Raw genomic sequence first — 27,480 nt, 5'->3', positions numbered from 1 at the left:
CGTTATGTGATCATATATCAACCAGTCGTTATGTGATCATATATCAACTCGTCGTTATGTGATCATATATCAACTCGTCGTTATGTGATCATATATAAACCAGTCGTTATGTGATCATATATCAACCCGTCGTTATGTGATCATATATCAACCCGTCGTTATGTGATCATATATCAACCAGTCGTTATGTGATCATATATCAACCCGTCGTTATGTGATCATATATCAACTCGTCGTTATGTGATCATATATCAACCCGTCGTTATGTGATCATATATCAACCCGTCGTTATGTGATCATATATCAACCCGTCGTTATGTGATCATATATCAACTCGTCGTTATGTGATGATAATAATAAACAAATGTATGAATTACTTATATGCTTAACTCCAGCACGAAGTGTATCTGGAATGTTAAGATTTTCAATGTTGTTTGTAAATTAGGTTTAATCAAAACGCTTTCAGTGTGCTACAAAAAAGAAATCGTCTTCAAAATTCCAACGTGACGTATGAACGCATGGCAACTGTATTGAAAACTAGGCACCATTATTGTGGCCTGTAGCCCACCTTCTGAGTCAACACTGAAAATATTTCATATGACGTAATGCGCTCTCGGCCAATCACAACAAATAATTCGTGTTGGGGGTGGAGATTGAATGAAAGCTATTGAGTCTACGATTAGGATCAGTTTAAATTGTTTTAATATAATCTTGTATCTTTGTTTTTTCTCCTACTTACTCACTAAATAAGAGCGTAACCAAAATATGTCACAATTAAACCGAATAAGCGAATATTGTCAAAAATATCGAATCAAGATAAACACAGCAAAAACACAACTAGTGAAAGTTACCTAGTTAACGAAGCACAAAAAAGTACAACCAGAGCTCTATATGAATGGAACACTCCTTCAGACTACCACATCCGCAAACTTTCTAGGATTAACGTATGATTCGAAACTAAGATGAATAAGCCATCTATGTAATATTAAAATTAAAGTCTGGCGATGAACAAACTACGGTAGGATTCTAACTGATAAAAACAATGGAGTAACAGCAGACAATATTCTAAAAATAAACAAAACATATATAATACCTGTAACTGACTACTGCAGCTCCAGTATGGATTAGTGTAACCAGACAATCAAACTACAGACAATGCAAAATACATTACTCAAGACAGCACATGAAGTACCACGAACAACCTGATCAGAGTTCATGCGCAAATATTCAAACATATCAATAACAGCAGATAGACTCCTACATAGTACAATAAATTACTTTGATAAAAATTGGAAGGAAAACGAACCCGTATGCGAACTTGACAGGTACTGTATAAACGATGAAGATAGTTCTAAACATCTCTCCCCTGTGAACTTATACATTAGGTTAAACAAGCATAAACAAATAAATAAATAATATTAATTTAAAAAAAAAAAGCCACCTGCAAGCTAGACATCACATTAGTCAGGAACTCACTAATAAATATTAAAGGGTAGTTTATATAAATGATTTTCAGTAAATTCCTTCTAGTGAAAGTACAACCTATTATAGAACTTTAGAGATAAATAATATATTTGCACCAAATGTATTGGTGAATGATACATGGACATCACCCTGATCGGAGATTGAGTAAGTGTGGGTCTTCATGTAATATTTATCCATACATTTAACCGTTGTGATATATAAAAATAAAGGAAGGAGAAAGAGGTCAAAGCGCACCTGACCCTCCCGGGTATGCAAATAGCCAAACAACGAAAGACAGAAGGTCAGAGAGTAACACTACTTTTTGTGTATGGATTTAACAATATTTTGTTTCTATTGCGTTGTTTACACTTGATGTTAGGTTACATCTACAGTTGATATTCTTTGTGGTTTTTTTTTTTTCAAATCAAAAGAAGTGTTGTCTCATTTCTGGCAATTCTTTAAGAGCCATATTTATTGCTCGTAATCTGAGAGTCGCGTGGGAGCGTTATAATGTGACGGTCAATCCCATTATTCGTTGGTAAAAGAGTTGTCCAAGAGTTGATGGTGAGTAGTGATGACTAGCTATCTACTCTCTAATCTTACATTGCTAAATTAGGGACGGCTAGCGCAGATAACCCTCGTGTAGCTTTGCGCGAAATTCAAAACAAGCCAAACCAATCATATTTATTGATCGTCCGTTTGACAATGTTTTCCCACCAAAGGGGCCTGGCATGGCCAAGCGCGTATGGCGTGCGACTCGTAATCCGAGGGTGGCGGGTTCGCGCCCGCGTCGCGCTAAACATGCTCGCTCTCCCAGCCTTGGGGGCGTATAATTTTACGGTCAATCCCACTATTCATTGGTAAAAGAGTAGCCCAAGAGTTGGCGGTGGGTGGTGATGACTAGCTGCCTTCCCTCTAGTCTTACACTGCTAAATTAGGGACGGCTAGCACAGATAGCCCTCGAGTAGCTTTGTGCGAAATTCCAAAACAAACAAAAATTCCCACCAAAGTCTGTTGTGTTTTGTTTTTTTCTGTAGAGTAGAAGATAGTTTGAAACAATGGATCATAAAGAAACTAAATATCGAAGACTGTCTTAAGTAAACTGACTTGGAAAAAGAAATGAAATGATAAATAATTTAAACAAACTCAACATGATGTAGTCAAAGTGGTGACGTTTTATGGCTTTGCATTTCAAAAGACAAATGTTTTAGTCCGTAACAAACTGTTAGAAATCCATGGTGTTCCACAACTGACCGTTTCTTTTCCTGAAGGTCTGAGAGTACTGCACCATCAATGTGGAATACTTCGATTCTCATAACTTCGTATTTGTCTTGTCTTATATTATTACAGGCCCGGCATGGCCAGGTGGATAAGGCACTCGACTCGTAATCTGAGAGTCGCGGGTTCGAATCCCAGTCACACCAAAATGATCGCCCTACGGCTGGAATGGCGAGCAAGTTTGGTGTAATAGGTATTCGAACCCACGTCTTTCAGATTGCGAGGCCAGCGCCCGAACCACCTGGCCATACTGGGGCTGATTTGGACAACAAACGACTACTCAAAAATACGTGAAAGTCATCTAATCATGTGTCTTAAGGAAACGTCATGTCCTAAGCTGTAAGTGCTTCGTATAACTGAAATTGACATTACCTGATTGTTTTGAATATTAAGTTAGCTAATTTGATGTTTTTCTTATAAAGTATAAGTGACAAGTTTAAATAATCTGTGATGAACTATATTTCTACGTTTGCTTTACATATTAGCCAAATAAATAGGAACTTCGACTTCATCTTTTCAGATACTTTGTCTTACTTCGCGACTACAGAAAGCTCATAATTGTGTTAAATCAGTCTGTCCAAAACTGGACAATATTTGTGTCGTTTTTTTATTATTTAGATCCTTAAAATGTGTTTCCGTCTTGTAACCAGAAAAGTAAATAGTAGAAATCAGTATGACATACATTGATTGACATGTAAGTTTGAGAAACTAGCGGATATCTTTAATTAAAATTATTACTTTAAGTATGGAAACACAGTTCTGGAGTGGTTGAGAACATAACTAGATAGCCTATTTCAGGGCCCGCCACTGCCAGATGGGTTAAGGTGTGTCACCGTCACACCAAACAAGCTCGACCTTTCAGCCGTGGGGACGTTATGTTGTTACGGTCAATCCCACTATTCATTGGTAAAAGAGTAGCCCAAGAGTTGACGGTGGGTGGTGATGCCTAGCTGTTTTCCCTCTAGTCTTACACTGCTAATTTAGAGACGGCTAGCGCAGATAGCCCTCGAGTAGCTTTGCACAAAATTCATAAATAAAACATAAACAAAAAGACTATTTTAACGAGTTAAAAGGCTACGGTACATAAAACATGTAAGTCAATTCTTTAACCTCAGAGGTTTTTTTTTTGCTACCATGCCTTTGTAGTTTCTAACTGTCACTAAAAATAAAAATAAAAAAATAGTGGCGGTTTAAATAAATGTATATTTAAATTTCTATTTCCATATTTCAGTTTTACAGACTTTTAAAAGCAAACGAATTAACTCACCCGATAGAATGAAGGCAACACCTGCAGTGAAGGTTAGAATTCGTCGTCTCGTGACCACGTGACCACAGAAACACAGCATCTCACCAATCAGAAGGGCTATAGAGCTCATGAAGAGAAACGTAGCTGTCCTTTTCATGGAATCTTAACAAAAAACACAACAAAAAACGAAATATAAAAACATTCATAAATAGTTGGAAACTATGAAACTTAGTGAATCTACATTCATATTAAATTAATGACGTAAAACCACCGTTGGGCTCGACCAAACTTCGGGTTGCAAATCGTAGGGTCTAAAGTTCGATCCGCGATATACCGCTGGACTTTCTCTGGATTTTTAACTACTTGAAATATTCTCTATTTCACCCATGTTATTGCTTCCTGCCCTCCGCTAGTACAGCGGTATGTATCCGGATTTAAACGCTAAAATGAGGGGTTCGATTCCCCGCGGTGGGCTGAGCAGATAGCCTTTGTGGCTTTGCTATACGAAAAACACACACACACACACGTTATTGCGTCCACGTTAAACTATCTAAATAGCAATCAGTGTATTAAAATAATGTTTTGTGAACCTTCCAAAGTTTTCTCGCATTACTTTAAAAATATTCCTCAGACGAAACGTTTATCTACACTTCAGCTGTTGCCACATTTTGACACTAGAGCACGCTTGCGGATTACGTCACACGAGGTTTTGAGCACGGGAATATACAATGCTAAGGTTTACTATAGGCGCACTTGGCTCTCTGTTAAGTTCATCGCGGGAAATCGAATCCCGGATTTTTAGATTTTTAGCGTTGTACCTCCGTAGACTTACTGTTTTCCCATTAGCAAACGTGCAGTTAGAAGAGTATTAGAACTTCTGCTTCAGGGTGTGTGTGTTTTTTTGTAGCAAAGATCACATCGGGCTATCTGGTGCTGCTGGGACAAAGAAATAATGAAAAACAGAGAAAAGGTTGGAAAGGATTAGGAGCGAGGTCGGTGCAACCTAAACTGATGATAAGAGTTGTGAGTGAGGTTAGTGCAATTAGAACTATGAAGAAAGAAGACGCGAGCTAATGACTACATATCAGAATGGGCTTAAGTTTACAAAAAAAGCGACAGTGAAGTATACGCCAGTCTCGATCGAAAGAGAAATACCATAGAAAATAAATTACAAAAGATAACATTTTAATATTTTGCACTGACGACCTAATCGCGCTCCTGGGGTTGGTTTTCCATGTTGTGAATTGGCGTGTTCAAGGTTCGAGCCAATATCTGCAAGTACACTCCACTCTCTCAACAGGACTGGCATGGTAAGGGTGCTCCATTCGTAATCTGAGGGTTGCAGGTTCGAATCCCCATCACACTGAACATGCTCATCCTTTCACCTGCGGGGGCGTTATAATGTAACGTTCAATCCTACTATTCGGTCCTCTATCTGTTGGTAAAGGAGTAGCCCAAGAATTAGCCATGGGTGATGATGACCAGCTGCCTTCCCTATAGTTTTACACTGCTAAATTGGGAATGGCTAGCGCATGGTGTAGTTTTACGCGCAATTCAAAAGAAACAAACCACACTCTCAACTGTAGGGTGTTCTAACTGTGACAGCTAATCCAACTATTCAGTTATCAGTTAAAGTTAACCATGTACGAAGCAGGTACTGTTAATTTCTTGCCTTCATTCTGATGGATTTTAATGTATGGATAGTTTTGTTTGAACTTCGGAGTACCCGTCATGACCTTTCAGTTAATACGTCACTTAAGTTGCCACTTAATATGAAAATATCAAATTTAATGGTTAATTTCCTACTTGCGTCTTAAGACCAACCAAGCATGGTTCAAAGGTTGGCAAAATAGGTTAGGAATGTAAAAGTTTGCAATCTTTAAATTACTTAAATATCCGTCCTTTATAAATATTCTCCATATAGGATTAATCTTATTGGTTTATTTTGTAGAACAACGCCGTTTTATCTACTGTGTTCACCGCACGGAATCGAAGTACGAATCTTAACATTGCAATTTCGTAGACTTACCGCTTTCCCACCAGGCGAAGGATTACCTCGACAATCATAAGAAAGCTAGCTAGCTTCAAGGTCTCAGTTGCTTATAAAAACGTGGATTGCAGTTTGTGTCAGAAAGGGTCTCCCACTATGAAAACATCCACTGGCAGAAAGTTCCAATAATAATTAAATGAATATTGTTAACTAAATTGTGAAAACCAACCGATGATATAAAGTAAACAAGGTCGAGTCAGTTACATGAGTTAATATTTTTTATTTATTAAATATGAAAAAAACACTTTTTAATACGTAAACGTCTCGGGTTTATGTAGAAATAACGTCTAGAACACGATAGTTAAATAAATGAAAAAATTTATTCTCAAGACGGCTAGTATGGGTATTAAAACTTTAATTAAAATAAAGTACAGAACAACGTTTTGACCTTCTTAGGTGGCCTGGTATGGCCAAGCGTGTTATAGCGTGGGATTCGTAATTTGAGGGTCGCGCGTTCGCATCCCCGTCGCGCAAAACATGTTCGCCCTTTCAGCCGTGGGGGCGTTATAATGTGATGGTCAATCCCACTATTCGTTGGTAAAAGAGTAGTCCAAGAGTTGGCGGTGGGTGGTGATGACTAGTTGCTTTCCCTCTAGTCTTACACTGCTAAATTAGGGACGGCTAGCGCAGATAACCCTCGAGTAGTTTTGTGCGAAATTCCAAAAAAAAAAAATCAAACCCCTCGTAGTAGGTCAGCGGTAAGTTTCTGGACTTATAGGCCTGGCATGGCCTAGCGCGTTAAGGCGTGCGCTTCGTAATCTGAGGGTCGCGGGTTCGCGCCAAACATGCTCGCCCTCCCAGCCGTGGGGGCGTTATAATGTGACGGTCAATCCCACTATTCGGTGGTAAAAGAGTAGCCCAAGAGTTGACGGTGGGTGGTGATGACTAGCTGCCTTCCCTCTAGTCTTACACTGCTAAATTAGGGACGGCTAGCACAGATAGCCCTCGAGTAGCTTTGTGCGAAATTCCAAAAAACAAACTGGACTTATAACGTTTCGATAGTTGTGGTTGGCAAAGCATAAATAACCCATTCTTTAGTTTCCGCTTATCAACAAATAAAGCACATTCTCTTCAAGTTGTAAACTTCTTCGTTATTATTGTATATAACTGATTCGACTTGCTACTAAGTTTCCTGAAGTCATCAACAAAATTTCATTATTTTATACTCTATATAAAAACAACGAAGTTACTTGACGTACACGTATCTAACGGTCTGATTCAACAATCTTGCACACTATCTGTCAGTTTTTATCAGCCGTGGAATAGTGGTGCATAGAATGGCTATGAATTTTCTTTTATTTTTAGTCGTGGTTTAGCGGTTCATACAAGAGCTCCAGGTTTCTATTTTATTTTCAAGTACAAGCATGTTGCTCATACCTCCAATTCTTCTTGACCAATTTGATATCTAATTATAGTTTTGGGTTCCATTAAGGAGTCACTGATCTATTTTACTGATGTCTCATAAATTAACTTACTTTAATCCTGCCCCAAATAATTTCGATATGAGGGTAGGTAGATGTCCTGATGAGCAATAAAACTGTATTGGGTACACCTGCGCCCCAAGTTTCTTATTGCTGATACACAAAATATTGCTATTTGAAAGGAAAATATAAGGTTTCATAGGTTAACTTATTCTAATCCCACGTGAAATAATTTCAAGTGCTGCGGCTATTGAGGATTCCCTCTTGTTTTATAATTTATAAACCTTTACATGCTGAAAGTTGGTAGGAAGATTGCCAGTACATGTCTTTTATTACTGCCAAGATATGTGGCTTAAGATTGCCAAGAATTGTGGTCTATGATGCCAAGACGTGTGGCCTAAGAGTGCAAAGAATCGTGGTCTAAGTCTGCCAAGAATTGTGGTCTATAATGCCAAGACGTGTGGCCTAAGATTGCAAATAATTGTGGTCCAAGATTGCCAAGAATTGTAGTCAAAAATGTCAAGGCGTGTGGTCTAAGATTATCAAAACAGTGGAAACTGTAGTGCTGAGTAATAATGGGTAAGCAGAATTAGCGCGATAGATAACAAATGAAGTATTTCCAACACTAGTTTGGATGAGAGATGAGGCTGTTGCATTATTAAGATGACAGCTGTTAGATCGTTCTTATTGAGTAAAAGAAATACTTGTAAAACAGTTATGTGTTCCTTATAGTGAAAATTCTGTCCTCATTGTGAAACATAGCGTTTTAGTGAAATGTTTTATTATCGTCGATCTTGAATAAGAGAAAAAAATTAAACAGATAACTAACGGAAAGCAAGAAGTGAAACCTGGTTGATGCTTGAGTACGTCTTCCAAGCATGAAACATACATATGTTTCAAAAATGTTATGAATTGTTCTGCATCAGTTTTTAAAACATCTTAACAAAGACATCATTTTACGAACAAACCAGTTTTTTCCCACTGTTTTTGACGTTTAGTTTATGCAAGAATAATAGTGATAATAATTACGTTTACGCTTGTACTTTTCATTCGTATTAGTTCAGTTATCGCGGTTCAGAAATATGAATGTATGACTGACTTAAGAGTCTCTAATCATATTAACAAAAATATATTTTTTCTGTCATGGAACTTTGAACCCTAGCTCTAATTGATGTATTATATTTATTTTTGCTTCGTCCTAATTTTCTCGAATTCATTAAAATTAGGACAAATTAAAAATAGGTATACCAGTTAGGGCTAGCGTTCAAAGTCCCATAACAGAAAATAAAGATTGAACGCTATTCCTAAGTGACATAATTATTGTTACTTCGTCATAATTTTCCCAAATTAATAAAAATTAGAAATAAGTAAAAAAAAATATAATATGCCAGTCAGGGCTAGCGTTCAAAGTCCCATAACAGGAAATAAAGACTGAACGCTGGACCTAGTCGATGTTATTATTTATACTTTGTCGTAATTTTCCCAAATTTATTAAAATTAGGACGAAGTAAAAATAATGTATCAGTTAGGGTTAGCGTTTAAAGTCTTATAACGGGAAATAAATATTTTCCGAAATGCTTAGAGTCTCCTAAATCAGTCATAAATTTATCTCTGTGTCACGATGACTATGTATGATATATATACGAAAGAACGGTGCAAGGGTAAATGCAATAGTTTTAAGAAATAATATAATGAATTGAAAGAATGTTCAGAAGATAATTAATTTTGTCTTCTAACTTCTACATTAATGAAACAGTAATTTTAATAATTACAAGTCGTCCTCTGGAAAACCTTCATCTGCTTATCATTCAACAAACACTTGCAGTCTATTAAAGTTCGCAAATGTAACATAAGATATTGTTAAATTACTTTCGTGGCCAGGTGGGTTAAGTCGTTCGACTCCTACTCTGATGGTCGAGGGTTCGAATCCCCGTCGGGACGCTACAATGTGACGGTTAATCCCACTATTCGTTGGTAAAAGAGTAGCCTAAGAGTTGGCGTTGGGTGGTGGTGACTAGCTGCCTTCACTCTATTCTTACATTGCTCATATGGGGAGAGATAGCGTTCGTGTAGTTTTGCGCGAAATTAAAAAAAAAATTACCTTTCCTGGTTTAATTTATCAAACCAAATGTCTCGACGCTATTTCTCTGCAGACTCCAGTGCTGTCTGTCTTTATTCACTATTATTTTTAATGAAAACTGGAAAATCATCTAGCTAAAACAATCTGTTAAAATAACAAAGGTATTATGCTTGGAGATAAATCTGTTTATTAGATTTTATATAGATGAAAACATTGTCTTTCATTAAGTAAGCATAGCCTCACTACGTCTTAACTTACGTGGAAGTGCCATCGTGGAGTCGTTGGGGTCAGGGCTGTAGTCTTCTTTTGTAAAATAGTCGATGTCAAAACAGCGCATATTATTTTTGCCAGCTAAAGAAAGAAAACAACACCAATAATGCGTTTTAAACCAATAGAAAGACACGTACATTGGACACGAAACTACTCAATAAATTTTAACAAAAGGAATGATTTTTCTTAAGCGAAAGGAAGTTTTCAGGTAATATAAAAATAAGCGTTTCGTTATTGTTAATTGTCGATAAGAATTTCTAAATTTGTTAATAATTAATTTATGATAAATACTAAATTTGAAACTTATCTTTCGGAACCATTAAAATATTTTTCAGGGTAACGAAACGAGTTATAGACCAGATCGAACATACCTCGGGCAGAAACAAAATACAATTAATTATTGGGGAATATTTGATGAACATTTATCGATTTTGAGTCATTTGATTTTTATCATTTACGCTACAGTTGGAGAACCAAGTCTAGAAATCATCCTAACAGTTCCATAAAGGCCCGGCATGGCCATGTGGGTTAAGACGTTCGACTCGTAATCTGAAGGTTGAGGGTTCGAATCCCCCATCACATCAAACATGCTCGCCCCTTTCAGCTTTGGGGGCATTATAATGTTACAATCAATCTCACTCTTCGTTGGTAAGAGAGTAGCCCAAGAGTTAGCGGTGGGTGGTGATGACTAGCTGCCTTCCATCTAGTCTTACACTGCTAAATTAGAGACGGCTAGCGCAGATAGCCCTCGTGTAGCTTTACGCGAAATTCAGAAAACAAACGAACAAACGGTTCCATAAAGTACATATATAGATAAGGAAAACAGAACTGTTATCACTCTACCAGCACGTGAAACTTCTTTTCTCCGGTGACCTCTGGCGAGTGTTTCGTAAACACAACTTAACCAACAGTAATTCAAATTTCATTTTAGCGTTGCCATAGAAACGGCTAGCTGGTGAAGGTGACTTCTCAAGAATACGCAATTTTATGTAACGAATCTGGAAATAACCAAACAGCTAAGTAAAAATATATGAATACCCAAACACTATATAAAATTATTTAACGTTGCACCTGAGAGCTCCATTTGTTTCTTTAACAAAATTGCTCTGAATAGTCTGTGCAATTAGTTAGCCAGGTTAATTTATAAATAAAGAATTATTTTGATACTAGCGTATAGATCATATAAAATGACGGAGAAAATGTTATCACCCCCTCTTCATAGCATACTCTAAACTTACATTTCGTAGCTAACTGAAATTAATACATTTTGCGAAAGCAAGCTTGACTAACAAAGAGGCAAAAAAGTGGAGCCGAGGTAGATAAACATTTGTAACTTCCTTTGAGAGCCAATCAAAATAACCATGATTCACGAAATAACTTCATGGTGTATTTATAGAACAAATGCTGTTAAAAACAGTTATATTAACGATTTCTAATATATAGAAAAGCCAGTGGGTTTCGGTAACACTACGTACGTTTCAACATTGGCTTTTATGTCATGTCGCTTAGTTATAAAAGTATAACCAGATATTGTTGTTTGTTAATTGTTTGAATTTCACACAAAGCTACACGAGGGCTAGCTGCACTAGAGGTCCCTAATTTAGCAGCGTAAGACTAGAGGAAAGGCAGCTAGTCATCATCACTCACCGCCAACTCTTAAGTTACGCTTTTACCAACGAACAGTGAGATCGATCGTCACATTATATCGGCTTTACGGTTAAAAGACGAACATGTCTGGTTAGATGGGGATTCGAACCTGCAACCCTCAGATTGTGAGCCAAGCATCCTAATCATCTTGCCATGCTGAGCCAATTTGGCGTGTGTATCGTACATGGTATTTTACATTTAATTACGAGATAAAAATTTTATATAAAATCGTTTAATTAAAACATGGTATTTGAACTATTTCGTCATCAAGGGAAGTGTGACTGCCTTTTTCGTCAAATAATGCGGATGTGAAAAACCAAACAACAGCTGAAAACATCCAGCGAATGAGATCCGATTAATAAAACTCGCAATCTTAAACATTCGTTACTAACTTTTACAATTCTTAACATTGCATCAGTGGGCTTTCTTTTTAAAGCGAAACGGGATGACTTCTGTTGAGAAGATTTGAAAATATATTTCGCAACGATTACCAAGTGTTTTAAATTACATGTCATTTCGTTCGGCTCGAGCCATTTCCCTTCTGATATTTGTGGATCATTATTTTTGTTCCGACAGTCTTCTTGAATAATCAGATTAGCGCTGTTAGTGTTTCTTGGAACTGAAAGTCGAATGACACAGACGCGTTATTTTTGTATTTTCGAGGCCAAGCACAGTTTTCCACAAAGCAACAAGTTACAACGACTTCTGCCTTAAACTGAAGAAAGATCAAACTGCGCCAGAAAGAGTGAGCGTTCATTGGCTGTCTCAAGATGAAAGGAAATGACGATGCTGCGCGGGCGTGTATCAATATTTAGTAAGATTTTCATGGTACTATGAGAAAATTATAATTACTTACTTCAGCAAGCTTTAGATTCTAAGAAGCGAAAGGGCAGTTATAAAGGTTAAATACACTGTATACAATACGCTTGTTTTTAACTTCTTGATAAAATTTAACTGTTTCGAAACTTCCAAATATTATTCAATACATGTATGTAGGAAAAGTGAAACTGTCTCTATCCGTTTCTTTTTTTTAACCGTTTAAATAAAAATAAAAAGGGTGGACATTGTTCTTTGAATATGCTGAAAAACGTACAAAATAAAAAAAATAAAATTCCATAGAATATATTTTTTTTACCCACAATCCACTTTGTTAGTTTCTTTGCAGCTGAGTTTCCCTGATAGGTAGTTGTATGTTCAGAATGTGAACCGGTACGTTCGAATATTTAAAAACTATTTGTAGGTTTTTGTGAGTTTTAAGGTGAGTTTCGAGTTTAAAACATTGCAGTATTTTACTGTAGTTAAAGAGAAACAAGGTTCTAGCATAATACTAATATTTTCGGCGGTGTACGCATTTTGCAAGGAGATAAAGGCTTCAGTAATGCAGTATATACAATACATTGTGCCATTAGTCGTACTGTATACACGTGCAGTTGAAGTGAGAAAACCAAGATACCAGATTATGCCCTTGAAAGACTCAAGTTACTTTGCTGTTTAGAAATGGCTCAGTGGAAAGTCTGAAAGCTTTTAATGCTAAAAAACTGGTTTATAATACCAGTGGTAGGCTAAACACCAACATCCCATGTTGTATGGGTTTACCTTTAACAACAAATAAATACATTGTATCTCAGAACGGCTGTTATGGGTATTAACACTTATATTGATAAGGAGAGAACAACCTGAAGGTGACCTAGGAAGGTCAAAACGTTGTTCTCTCCTTATCAATATAACTGTTAATACCCATAACAGCCGTTCTGAGATACAGTTTTATTTCAAGTGGGTTTCTCGTCATCAAGAAATAAATACACGTATTGTGCCATATACGAAACGCCCTGCTTCTCACCTTCGATTATTTTGACTGTAATTTCTAGTTGAAGTATAGAAAAAAAATGGGTTCAAACCTACGTTGACAGTTGTGTCAGTTGTGTTTGTTTTTGAGCTTCGCGCAAAGCTACACGAGGGCTATCTGCGCCAGCCGTCCCTAATTTAGCAGTGTAAAACAAGAGGGAAGGCAGCTGGTAATCACCATCCACCAACAATTCTTGGGCTACTCTTTTACCAACAAATAGTGGGATTGACCGTCACGTTATAACGCCTCCACGGCTGAAAGGGTAAGCATGTTTGGTGTGACGGGGAGCTTTATAAAGGTTGAGTACAATGTTGTATTAACACTCCTACGAAAAGTGGGGCCTAATAGGCCCCAGAGCAACTTGAAAGGTTATTAATATTAGGCTAATAATTTTGTATTTAAATGAAATTGCCATTTAAATCCATTAATGAATCGATTAACGAGAGTCCCACTGTCCCTATCTACTATCTAGCGAAACCACAGTCATGGGAACGGGATTGGAGAAATCAGGACTAGAAACGTCTTTTCGTAGGAGTGTTAAAACTGTTTTGGAACCTTATCACGTCGTTACAGTCCATGTCACCGTGTCAATTTATGACGACCGTGCAGACTGACAATAACCTGCAGTACGGTTTTCATTGTAAAGCTGACACTGTTAAAACGTATCAAGATTGTTTCTCATAATCTGTCTACCGTTCCAGGATGATAGCTTTCCAGTACTTGATTAAACAGTCTGATTGCTTGGCAATCCATAAGCGATAGGCTTGTAAGTTAACCGTTATGTGTTAATATGGAATATTTGTGTCATTTCCAGTTCCTTTCAGTATGCGACGTTTGAAGAGATATATCTAGGAAGCAACTTGTGTAGATATGGTTTGATTTGTAAGGCAGAGATAAGTTTTGTTTGTGTTAAACATAATGTTTACGATTATGTTTTTTCAAGCATTGCGGCGGTTTTTGCAACTCCTCATTATGGTTGGTGGTTCTGGTTTGTTATAAGAGGATGTATTTTACTTAAACAGCTTATTGCAGGTTTCAGTTTGGATGGTCTTGGTTTCTAAGTTGGTCAATATTTCTTGCTTTTACTAACTGTATTAAGTACATGATATATCTTCTATTTTTTAAGGAAACTCTTAAGTCTTCTATCCGTATATATATTCATGATTTAAATGTATGAACATTTTACGTCTGAAATGGACGTCACACACCCTTCAAAGGAGAAATCGATTTGTCCTGACATCACACTACCTACGAATCCCCGAAATTTTTTTCAAAATGTAGTTCTGATACATGGCGTTCCACGAAACTTTATATCTATTGTGATTGTCATGTGACTTATTGGCTTGCATATTCCATAACGTTTAATACAACCTTCTGTAGAAACAACGTTATAAAATTATTTAAGAACTCTGAAATAATATTGTCAGAAATCACACATCATGTTGATATACAAATTTACGAGACAGCAACAGTTGAGAAAAAAATGTCTTCAGCTTCTCATAGTCAGAGTTTTTTGAATAAGTATTATACGAAGAATAAATAAAATAAATTTTAAAATAATGTACACTGACTTATAAACATGTAGATAATATCTTATTCATGTGGCGTCCAAGTGTATTGTGAAGATTATAAAAGAACATAAGGGAAATTTATTTAAAAAATTGCAAACAGAAAGCGTATTGATGTATTGTATTGATGTATTGGGAAACTTGAAACATGCAACAGAATATTACGTTCTTGTTGACTTAATTCGATCGCATAAAATACTAGTCTGAAATAACATTTGATGAATACAACCTCTAAAAATCACATGACGTAATTGTTTCGTTCAGTAAGCGGTACTGGGTTTTGTTATTAGAAACTACCACAGGCCCTGAAGGTCTACAGAAAACGTATTACAGGTTTTGAAATTTCTAGTAGTGGAACGCTACTCCAAATATTTAAAGAAAATTCTTGGATAACTTTGTAGGTTTTGGAGTTCCTAAGGGATACTGAACACGTCCGGTACAGCAATATAAAAGTGTAGGCTGATAAACACATCCAGTAGTGCAATATATAAAGTGAGGCTGATAAACACACCCAGTACTGCTATATATTTAAGTGTAGGCTGATAAACACACCCATTACTGCTATATATAAAGTGTAGGCTAATAAACACACCCAGTAACGCTATATATAAGCTGAAGGCTAATAAACACACCCAGTAACGCTATATATTACCTGTAAGCTGATAAACACACCCAGTAATGCAATATATAAAGTGTAGGCTGATAAACAGATCCAGTACCGCTATATATAAAGTGTAGGCTGATAAACACACCCAGTAGTGCAATATATAAAGTGTAGGCTGATAAACACACCCAGTACTGCAATATATAAAGTGTAGGCTGATAAACACACCCAGTAGTGCTATATATGAACTGCAGACCAGTGAACACACTCAGTAGTGCTATATATGAACTGTAGACCAGTGAACACACTCAGTAGTGCCACATATGAACTGTAGACCAGTGAACACACCCAGTAGTGCTATATATGAACTGTAGATCAGTGAACACACTCAGTAGTGCTACATATGAACTGTAGACCAGTGAACACACTCAGTAGTGCTATATATGAACTGTAGACCAGTGAACACACTCAGTAGTGCCATATATGAGCTGCAGACCAGTGAACACACTCAGTAGTGCCATATATGAACTGCAGACCAGTGAACACACTCAGTAGTGCTATATATGAACTGCAAACCAGTGAACACACTCAGTAGTGCTATATACGAACTGCAGACCAGTGAACACACTAGTGCAGTAGACCAGTGCTATATATATGAACGAACTGCAGACCAGTGAACACACCCAGTAGTGCTATATATGAACTGCAGACCAGTGAACACACCCAGTAGTGCTATATATGAACTGCAGACCAGTGAACACACCCAGTAGTGCTATATATGAACTGCAGACCAGTGAACACACCCAGTAGTGCTATATATGAACTGCAGACCAGTGAAACACACCCAGTAGTGCTATATATGAACTGCAGACCAGTGACCAGTGATATATGAACTGCAGACACACACTCAGTAGTGCTATATATGTAGTGCTATATATGAACTGCAGACCAGTGAACACACCCAGTAGTGCTATATATGAACTGCAGACCAGTGAACACACCCAGTAGTGCTATATATGAACTGCAGACCAGTGAACACACCCAGTAGTGCTATATATGAACTGCAGACCAGTGAACAGTGAACACACACCCCAGTAGTGCTATATATGAACTGCAGACCAGTGAACACACCCAGTAGTGCTATATATGAACTGCAGACCAGTAAACACACCCAGTAGTGCTATATATGAACTGCAGACCAGTGAACACACCCAGTAGTGCTATATATGAACTGCAGACCAGTGAACACACCCAGTAGTGCTATATATGAACTGCAGACCAGTGAACACACCCAGTAGTGCAGAACTGCAGACCAGTGAACACACACACAGTAGTGCTATATATGAACTGCAGACCAGTGAACACACTAGTGCAAGACCAGTAGTGCTATATATGAACTGCAGACCAGTGAACACACCCAGTAGTGCTATATATGAACTGCAGACCAGTGAACACACCCAGTAGTGCTATATATGAACTGCAGACCAGTGAACACACCCAGTAGTGCTATATATGAACTGCAGACCAGTGAACACACACAGTAGTGCTATATATGAACTGCAGACCAGTGAACACACCCAGTAGTGCTATATATGAACTGCAGACCAGTGAACACACCCAGTAGTGCTATATATGAACTGCAGACCAGTGAACACACCCAGTAGTGCTATATATGAACTGCAGAGCAGTGAACAGGTCCAAAGTTGTATGATGTCTCCAGAAGATGTTATCGAACTGTTTGATAGTTTTAGAACTAGGCTTCAGTTTTTTAGTAAAATAAATACCAGTTCGATAAGAAATCACCATTATAGTTTACAATAAAATACACGTTTAGCAAATAACGAACAAAAAGTGCCACTTTGAGCTAACTCGTTAAGTTAATTAAATGTAGTTGATACTATGTCAAAAATTAGATTTCCCATAAATAATCAGGAACACGAGAGGGTAAAATGTCATATTTATGCTAGGAGTTGTGTGTTGAGATGAGTTTACCACTGTAATGACACCGCAATAAGAAACTTCTCTGATAATATTGGCAGAATGTATTAACAGTTGTTTAATCAAAAATCTCAGTACTGTATCACGTTTCATCCGAATCACTCATTTAGGGTAATGAACTTAGTTCCCTGGGGTAATTTTCACAGTTAATGTAGCTCAATGTTTCACGCGCGTGATATAAGTACCTTGCTCGTGCACTCATATCCCAACGTCAGAGTAGAAGACGTAAATATACGTAATTTATCTGTAAACCTGAGCTTACTTGGAAATCTGTAGAAGAGGGAATAAAAAAAAGAAAATATTCAGAATACGAAGAGTGGATGAAACGATTCACGAACTGTCGAATATATTAATTAATACTAACATGTTAGTAGTCCTTCTATGTACATATAGTTCAATACTAACATGTTATTAGTCCTTCTATGTACATATAGTTCAATACTAACATGTTAGTAGTCCTTCTATGTACATATAGTTCAATACTAACATGTTAGTAGTCCTTCTATATAGATATAGTTCAATACTAACATGTTAGTAGTCCTTCTATATAGATATAGTTCAATACTAACATGTTAGTAGTCATTCTATATAGATATAGTTCAATACTAACATGTTAGTAGTCCTTCTATGTACATATAGTTCAATACTAACATGTTGGTAGTCCTTCTATGTATAGTTCAATACTAACATGTTAGTTCAATACTAACATGTTAGTAGTCCTTCTATATAGATATAGTTCAATACTAACATGTTAGTAGTCCTTCTATATAGATATAGTTCAATACTAACATGTTAGTAGTCCTTCTATATAGATATAGTTCAATACTAACATGTTAGTAGTCCTTCTATATAGATATAGTTCAATACTAACATGTTAGTAGTCCTTCTATATAGATATAGTTCAATACTAACATGTTAGTAGTCCTTCTATATAGATATAGTTCAATACTAACATGTTAGTAGTCCTTCTATATAGATATAGTTCAATACTAACATGTTAGTAGTCCTTCTATATAGATATAGTTCAATACTAACATGTTAGTAGTCCTTCTATATAGATATAGTTCAATACTAACATGTTAGTAGTCCTTCTATATACATATAGTTCAATACTAACATGTTAGTAGTCCTTCTATATAGATATAGTTCAATACTAACATGTTAGTAGTCCTTCTATGTACATATAGTTCAATACTAACATGTTAGTAGTCCTTCTATATACATATAGTTCAATACTAACATGTTAGTAGTCCTTCTATATAGTCCTTCTATATAGTTCAATACTAACATGTTAGTAGTCCTTCTATATAGATATAGTTCAATACTAACATGTTAGTAGTCCTTCTATGTACATATAGTTCAATACTAACATGTTAGTAGTCCTTCTATATACATATAGTTCAATACTAACATGTTAGTAGTCCTTCTATGTACATATAGTTCAATACTAACATGTTAGTAGTCCTTCTATATACATATAGTTCAATACTAACATGTTAGTAGTCCTTCTATATAGATATAGTTCAATACTAACATGTTAGTAGTCCTTCTATATAGATATAGTTCAATACTAACATGTTAGTAGTCCTTCTATGTACATATAGTTCAATACTAACATGTTAGTAGTCCTTCTATGTACATATAGTTCAATACTAACATGTTAGTAGTCCTTCTATGTACATATAGTTCAATACTAACATGTTAGTAGTCCTTCTATGTACATATAGTTCAATACTAACATGTTAGTAGTCCTTCTATGTACATATAGTTCAATACTAACATGTTAGTAGTCCTTCTATGTACATATAGTTCAATACTAACATGTTAGTAGTCCTTCTATATAGATATAGTTCAATACTAACATGTTAGTAGTCCTTCTATGTACATATAGTTCAATACTAACATGTTAGTAGTCCTTCTATGTACATATAGTTCAATACTAACATGTTAGTAGTCCTTCTATATAGATATAGTTCAATACTAACATGTTAGTAGTCCTTCTATGTACATATAGTTCAATACTAACATGTTAGTAGTCCTTCTATATAGATATAGTTCAATACTAACATGTTAGTAGTCCTTCTATGTACATATAGTTCAATACTAACATGTTAGTAGTCCTTCTATGTACATATAGTTCAATACTAACATGTTAGTAGTCCTTCTATGTACATATAGTTCAATACTAACATGTTAGTAGTCCTTCTATGTACATATAGTTCAATACTAACATGTTAGTAGTCCTTCTATATAGATATAGTTCAATACTAACATGTTAGTAGTCCTTCTATATACATATAGTTCAATACTGACATGTTAGTAGTCCTTCTATGTACATATAGTTCAATACTAACATGTTAGTAGTCCTTCTATATAGATATAGTTCAATACTAACATGTTAGTAGTCCTTCTATGTACATATAATTCAATACTAACATGTTAGTAGTCCTTCTATATAGATATAGTTCAATACTAACATGTTAGTAGTCCTTCTATGTACATATAGTTCAATACTAACATGTTAGTAGTCCTTCTATGTACATATAGTTCAATACTAACATGTTAGTAGTCCTTCTATATAGATATAGTTCAATACTAACATGTTTATTCCGTTAGTAGTCCTTCTATATAGATATAGTTCAATACTAACATGTTAGTAGTGTACATATAGTTCAATACTAACATGTTAGTAGTCCTTCTATTATAACAATACTAACATGTTAGTAGTCCTTCTATATAGATATAGTTCAATACTAACATGTTTATTCCGCCTATATATATGTGTGTGTGTGTATGTATTATAACCTTATAAATTTTAAGACATTAAACAAAACATATTAACATGAAATAAAATTTGCTGCATATTTTTAAAAAGTATCTAAGGGTCCAAGCTATAATGTGGGATTATAGAATGTATCCTAGGTTTTGAAGGTGACTGATGAAGTAGAACCCACATTGCAGTGGGGATACACTGTCTATCAGTCTTAACCTCTAATTCGCTAATCTCACATAAAATTAGAAATTTATAAATTAGGAAAGTGAGATGTATTTGCTTAAGCCCTCAGTGTCCCACATCTGTGTCACCTTTCACTGCCTGCAGACAGTTGTGGGAAGGTGACTGGTCTCCCAAGTTAAAATAAGAAAAAGAAAAACGTAAACATAAAAACATGAAAAAAAAGAAAACAAGGTATTATCATTTGGTGGTAAGTAAGATAATACGTACCTCTTGAAGTTAACATTCCTACCACCAATATGGTAGAGCATCTAATTAACACGACATCAGTAAAGTGATAGTTTAGTGAGACTGTTGTACTTTGATATGTGACTCGAGGTATACATCCACATAAAGTAGTGCCAAGTTCTTAAATGACCTTATTTTAAACTAAAAATAATATATTTATTAACGTATTACAAAATGTTAAATATCATCCTAATACGTAACGAAACATGAAACATAAGTGCAGACACGTAAACAAACAGTTTGAGAGTGAACTTAAGACGTAGCACTGAGCTTTTAGTTATCGTTGAAATGATTTATTTACCACAAAGAAAAACACAGTTAATCAGTTAATGTATAGGTCATTTATTTATAATTATTATTTATTTATAACTACTTTATTCAAAAATGACACATTTTTAAACCGAAAATAGAAATACCATTAAACAGCCATCGTAATATATATATATATATATATGGCTTACACAGATCACTCTCCCTGTTGGCTCAGCGGTAATCCTGAAGGCTTATAAGATTCAATATCAGGTTTTGATGCCAGCAGCGAGAAAAAAACACAAAACAGCACGTTATGAGCTTCAATAGTAAGAGAAAAAAATAATAAAATAGTATTTTTGATGTGGAAAAACGTTACTGATGAATTTGAAGCCAGCAAATGGATTTTTAAAATCAAACGAGATCACTGTGTAATTTGCTGTTTTATATATTATTCGTTCGTATTATTGTTTTTGCTGTTTATGAATTTCGCGCAAAGCTACTCGAGGGCTATCTGCGCTAGCCGTCCCTAATTTAGCAGTGTAAGACTAGAGGAAAGGCAGCTAGTCATCACCACCCACCGTGGGCTACTCTCTTATTAACGAATAATGGGATTAACCGTCACGTTTTAACGCCCCCACGGCTGAAAAGGCGAGCATGTTTGGTGCGACGGGGATGCGAACCCGTAACCCTCAGATTACGAGTCGCACGCCTTAACTCAACTAGCCATGCTGGGCCGTCGTTCGTATTATATCTGCTGTTACTTCTGTGCTTCGTTTCAGGGATTTATTGCTGTGAACACATCAAAATACCTGTGTACTTGAACGTTCACGTATACAAGTAAGTTGAAGGAGATAAATATTAAATAAAACATATTTAACATTATAAAATTACATTACAAAGTTGATAACTAAATACATAAATATATTTATTATAATATTGTTAATTTTTTGGGTCATTTGTTTCTAGGCCTTTTATACATGAGGTGCAATAAGGAGTCGTGTATTAAAGTATGATGAAGATAGGATATTATTGTGCAATTGAAAGAAGTTCCTTTGCTCTGTTTGAAACGATTTAGTTGGTACTCGTATAAAATAATGCGCTTCAAAACTAGCTTAAAAATGTAACATGTTTTACAATCTTATTGAAAGATTTTCGTCAGGTTAAACGTTGTGTGTATTATTATGTTTTATTCGATAACCTCGCCGAAGCTGGAATAATGTTATTGCTTGACACGAGAAAAGTGCAGAAGGAATTTTAAGGAAGAAATGTCTGTTTGTTGGCTCACCAGACATTTAATCTGGACACTGTGACTTCACACGAGATTTTATAAAGATGGTAACAGTTCTCAGCTACAGAGGGCGCTCACATTCTTTCTTTGATTTCTACGTATCAAATATTTTAAAGATATAGTACAATCAGTGTAAAAATGGTGAATATTTTTGTTATCTGTCTGTTAACAACTGTCGTCCATATTCGATGTACAAGAAAGAGAAGAAAAAAAATATCTTTCATCATCTTAGTTATAGGAAATATTGATCTTTGTGATTTAGTTATAAGTTATAAGGCATTCTTCAAGCTCCTGTCAAATCTTGAATAATTTGTTAAATGTGTTTCTTAGTTTCTTATAAGCATAGATTGATATCAGAATTTTTAAAATGCTTTGGAGAATCGTCTATTTTAAAAGTTTTTTTTCAGATCAGTTAAAGAACTCGTTTCTTAAAATATTTTTAAAAAATATTTGATCAATCTTGATATTATAAAAGAGTCTTTAGACTTCAGGAACCCGTATTTTAAAGGGGTCTATACACTAGATTTTAAAGACACAAATCATCGGGAAAAAATGTCCACAAAAACCGAAAATCACAAAACTGAATTTTTTTGGACCTTATGAATCTCTACACCAATTTTGGTGAGGGTCCATTTACACCCTATGATGTAGTCAAATGAACAGAGAACACACAAAACTATTATATTTATGTAAATGACATACAACAGACAGTATTATTATATTTATATAGATGACATACAACAGACAGTACAATTATATTTATATAGATAACATACAACAGACAGTATTATTATATTTATATAGATAACATACAACAGACAGTATTATTATATATATATAGATAACATACAACAGACAGTACTATTATATTTATATAGATAACATATAACAGACAGTACTATTATATTTATATAGATAACATACAACAGACAGTATTATTATATTTATATATATAACATACAACAGACAGTATTATTATATTTATATATATATAACATACAACAGACAGTACTATTATATTTATATAGATAACATACAACAGACAGTACTATTATATTTATATATATAACATACAACAGACAGTGCTATCATATTTATATAGATAACATACAACAGACAGTACTATTATATTTATATAGATGACATACAACAGACAGTACTATTATATATACATACATAACATACAACAGACAGTACTATTATATTTATATAGATGACATACAACAGACAGTGCTATCATATTTATATAGATAACATACAACAGACAGTACTATTATATTTATATAGATGACATACAACAGACAGTACTATTATATATACATACATAACATACAACAGACAGTATTATTATATTTATATAGATGACATACAACAGACAGTGCTATCATATTTATATAGATAACATACAACAGACAGTACTATTATATTTATATAGATGACATACAACAGACAGTACTATTATATATACATACATAACATACAACAGACAGTATTATTATATTTATATAGATGACATACAACAGACAGTGCTATCATATTTATATAGATAACATACAACAGACAGTACTATTATATTTATATAGATGACATACAACAAACAGTACTATTATATATACATACATAACATACAACAGACAGTACTATTATATTTATATAGATGACATACAACAGACAGTGCTATCATATTTATATAGATAACATACAACAGACAGTACTATTATATTTATATAGATAACATATAACAGACAGTACTATTATATTTATATAGATGACATACAACAGACAGTACTATTATATATACATACATAACATACAACAGACAGTATTATTATATTTATATAGATGACATACAACATACAGTGCTATCATATTTATATAGATAACATACAACAGACAGTACTATTATATTTATATAGATAACATATAACAGACAGTACTATTATATATACATACATAACATACAACAGACAGTACTATTATATTTATATAGATGACATACAACAGACAGTGCTATCATATTTATATAGATAACATACAACAGACAGTACTATTATATATACATACATAACATACAACAGACAGTACTATTATATTTATATAGATGACATACAACAGACAGTACTATTATATTTATATATATAACATACAACAGACAGTGCTATCATATTTATATAGATAACATACAACAGACAGTACTATTATATTTATATAGATAACATACAACAGACAGTACTATTATATTTATATAGATAACATACAACAGACAGTACTATTATATATACATACATAACATACAACAGACAGTACTATTATATTTATATAGATGACATACAACAGACAGTACTATTATATTTATATATATAACATACAACAGACATTAATATTATATTTATATAGATAACATACAACAGACAGTACTATTATGGTTAAACAAATAACATGCAAGAGACAGTATTATTATATATGTATAGATGACATACAACAGACAGTGCTGTTATTTTTATATAGATTCAAAGCATAAACACTAAATGTAAATTTCTTGATATATTTTATGGAATTTTAAAACAGAATATTGTTTTTGTTATTAATTGATGTCTACCCTAAAATAAATACAGAGTAACTGTTATATTTCTACATATCAGTGACTAGGCCTTGTGTTTTATATTTATCGCGAGCATAAACAGCCATTGTTAAAACGTAGTTTGATTATAATTAAAACAAGAATGATTTATTATAAAGTATTCTGTAGGTAAAACATGGTGTGAAATGTGTGTATTTTATTATAGCAAAACCACATCAGGATATCTGTGGAGTCCACCGAGGGAATCGAACCGCTGATTTTATCTTTGTAAATCTGTAGACTTACCGCTTTACCATCGGGACACATAATTGGAAGCAATTTGCTACTTTTCAGTGGCATACCTTATATTTGATAACATTGTCTAATCAAGGGGAGAAAAACCTCCAGTAACAAAGATATTCTGGAAATTAATAGTTCATTCATTACATGAGTACAAAGAAAAACAGAGATATATTTTTAACTATCACGATAACACGATCAGCAGCTAAGACTGACTTCTCCTTACTGGTCACTCGCCATCTTATCGATTTGTGAGCTAAGCTTCAAAAGAATACATTTTTCTGTATGTCAGTTATCCTACGTAAATCACGTGATAACTGAAAGAGATAGCTGCACCCGGTACAATCGTAGGAATATAAAAAAAACAACAAAATAAACAAAAGTTTGGCATTAACAGTATACACACACACACACACACACACATATATAGGTAGAAAATTCTAAACAATCTTTACACTTTTACAGGGTTGACACAGCTTTTAAATGTAATCGAACGTTTCGTTTTCAGCAACTTCTGTGTAACGGATCCTTAATCATGGATTTTCACCTGAAAATTTACAGTTTTTTGTTTAGGTTCTGGTAAGTTACTTTTAGGTTTACGTCTCTCTCAGGTTTCTTTGTTTTGAACAAACAAAGATTCAATTATAGCCATTCAGAGTTCAACTGACGTTTAGGTTTAAGCTCAATTTTTCATGGTAATTTCTTCAATTGCGTGTCTATGTGTTTAAGGCTAAGTCAGTTTTTTAGATTAATTTATGTATGGTTGAGGGGGGGGGTAATATAAACAAGTTTTTATAACAGATTATTTAGCTATGCCTGAGGTGTCAAATCCCTCCAGAGTGAAACGGATCACAGCATCCGGTAATTTCAGTTTAACTGATACAAACGGAGAAAAATGGTAAAAAGAAAATTAAAAAAAATATATATCCATGAACCGTGCACAGAACAACGTGTCGTAATGTTGAATTAATCCATAGGATTAACACACAGAGATATATACTGATAATGAGTAGACATGTCTGTTTGAAGTTAAATATAAAGCCGCACAATAACCTGTTGGTGTTGTGCCACATCCGCAGGGATCGAACATCGGATTTAATTATTGTAAGTCTGCAGAGAGTAAAATTTTCTTCGTTTGTTTGGTTTTGAGCAAAGGCGCCTTGAGCTATCAGCTATATTCATCTCGGAGGACTGAATCCAAGATTTTAACAGTGTAAGTACATAAACTTAGAGAGGACAGAGCGTGTAGTTCCATGATCTTTAATGTTCATTACATGCTCTTCGAAACAGCTGATAACACAATGAATGTTTATGTTTATTAATGATATATTTAGAAACAAGAATAAGTCAATATTTCCCACTAGGTGTGTAAATAAACTATTGTATTAAAAATTAAATTAAATTACATTGATGAAGTAAACTGAAAAAAACTGAACTGAATAAATAATTATTATAAACTGACGTAAATAGTTATTATAAATTATGATAAATAATTATTATAAACTGACGAAAATAATTATTATAAACTGACGAAAATAATTATTATAAACTATGATAAATAATTATTACAAACTGCCGTAAATAATTATTATAAACTGCTGTAAATAATTATTATAAATTATGAAAAATAATTATTATAAATTATGATAAATAATTATTATAAATTATGATAAATAATGATTATAAATTATGATAAATAATTATTATAAATTATGATAAATAATTATTATAAACTGACGTAAATAATTATTATAAATTATGATAAATAATTATTATAAACTGCCGTAAATAATTATTATAAATTATCATAAATAATTATTATAAACTGACGTAAATAATTATTATAAATTATCATAAATAATTATTATAAACTGACGTAAATGATTATTATAAATTATCATAAATAATTATTATAAACTGTCGTAAATAATTATTACAAATTATCATTATAAATGACCGTAAATAATAATTATAAAATATCATAAATAATTATTATAAATTATCATAAATAATTATTATAAATTATCATAAATAATTATTATAAATTATCATAAATAATCATTATAAACTATAATAAATAATCATTATAAACTATTATAAATAATTATTATAAATTACTATTAATAATTATTTTAAATTACTATAAATAATTCTAATTATCCTGTATTAATTTTGATATACAATATTAATTCCATATATTTGTTTCATATCATTACTTTATTTGTACTAAATATCTTTAAATTAATTAGATAATTGACAGATTTATTCAGACAACTATGTAAAAATGTTTTTTGTAAACAAATAAAAACATTATGTGAATAGCCCGTTGAAATAGTATTAAATGTTATTTATTCGATTAAAACGATA

The 27,480-nt window shown here is 33.9% G+C and overlaps 1 protein-coding gene across 2 annotated transcripts in view; it reads right to left on the bottom strand.

Moving 5' to 3' along the window:
• LOC143224763 (voltage-dependent calcium channel gamma-5 subunit-like) overlaps positions 1 to 27,480 on the bottom strand; it is a 102,334-nt gene that overhangs the window by 13,977 nt on the left and 60,877 nt on the right. The window contains exons 2-3 of one of the 2 annotated variants that reach the window (XM_076453035.1): positions 9,798 to 9,890; positions 4,010 to 4,150 (exon numbers count right to left, since the gene is read on the bottom strand). In XM_076453035.1, the coding sequence (XP_076309150.1) occupies positions 4,010 to 4,150; positions 9,798 to 9,890 (234 nt within the window). The remainder of the gene's footprint in view (positions 1 to 4,009; positions 4,151 to 9,797; positions 9,891 to 27,480) is intronic. The other variant, XM_076453036.1, reaches the window with a different exon arrangement.

Source organism: Tachypleus tridentatus, chromosome 9, assembly GCF_004210375.1.
Source record: "Tachypleus tridentatus isolate NWPU-2018 chromosome 9, ASM421037v1, whole genome shotgun sequence".
NCBI classification, from domain to species: domain Eukaryota; kingdom Metazoa; phylum Arthropoda; class Merostomata; order Xiphosura; family Limulidae; genus Tachypleus; species Tachypleus tridentatus.
This window is presented reverse-complemented; position numbering and strand designations above follow the sequence as displayed.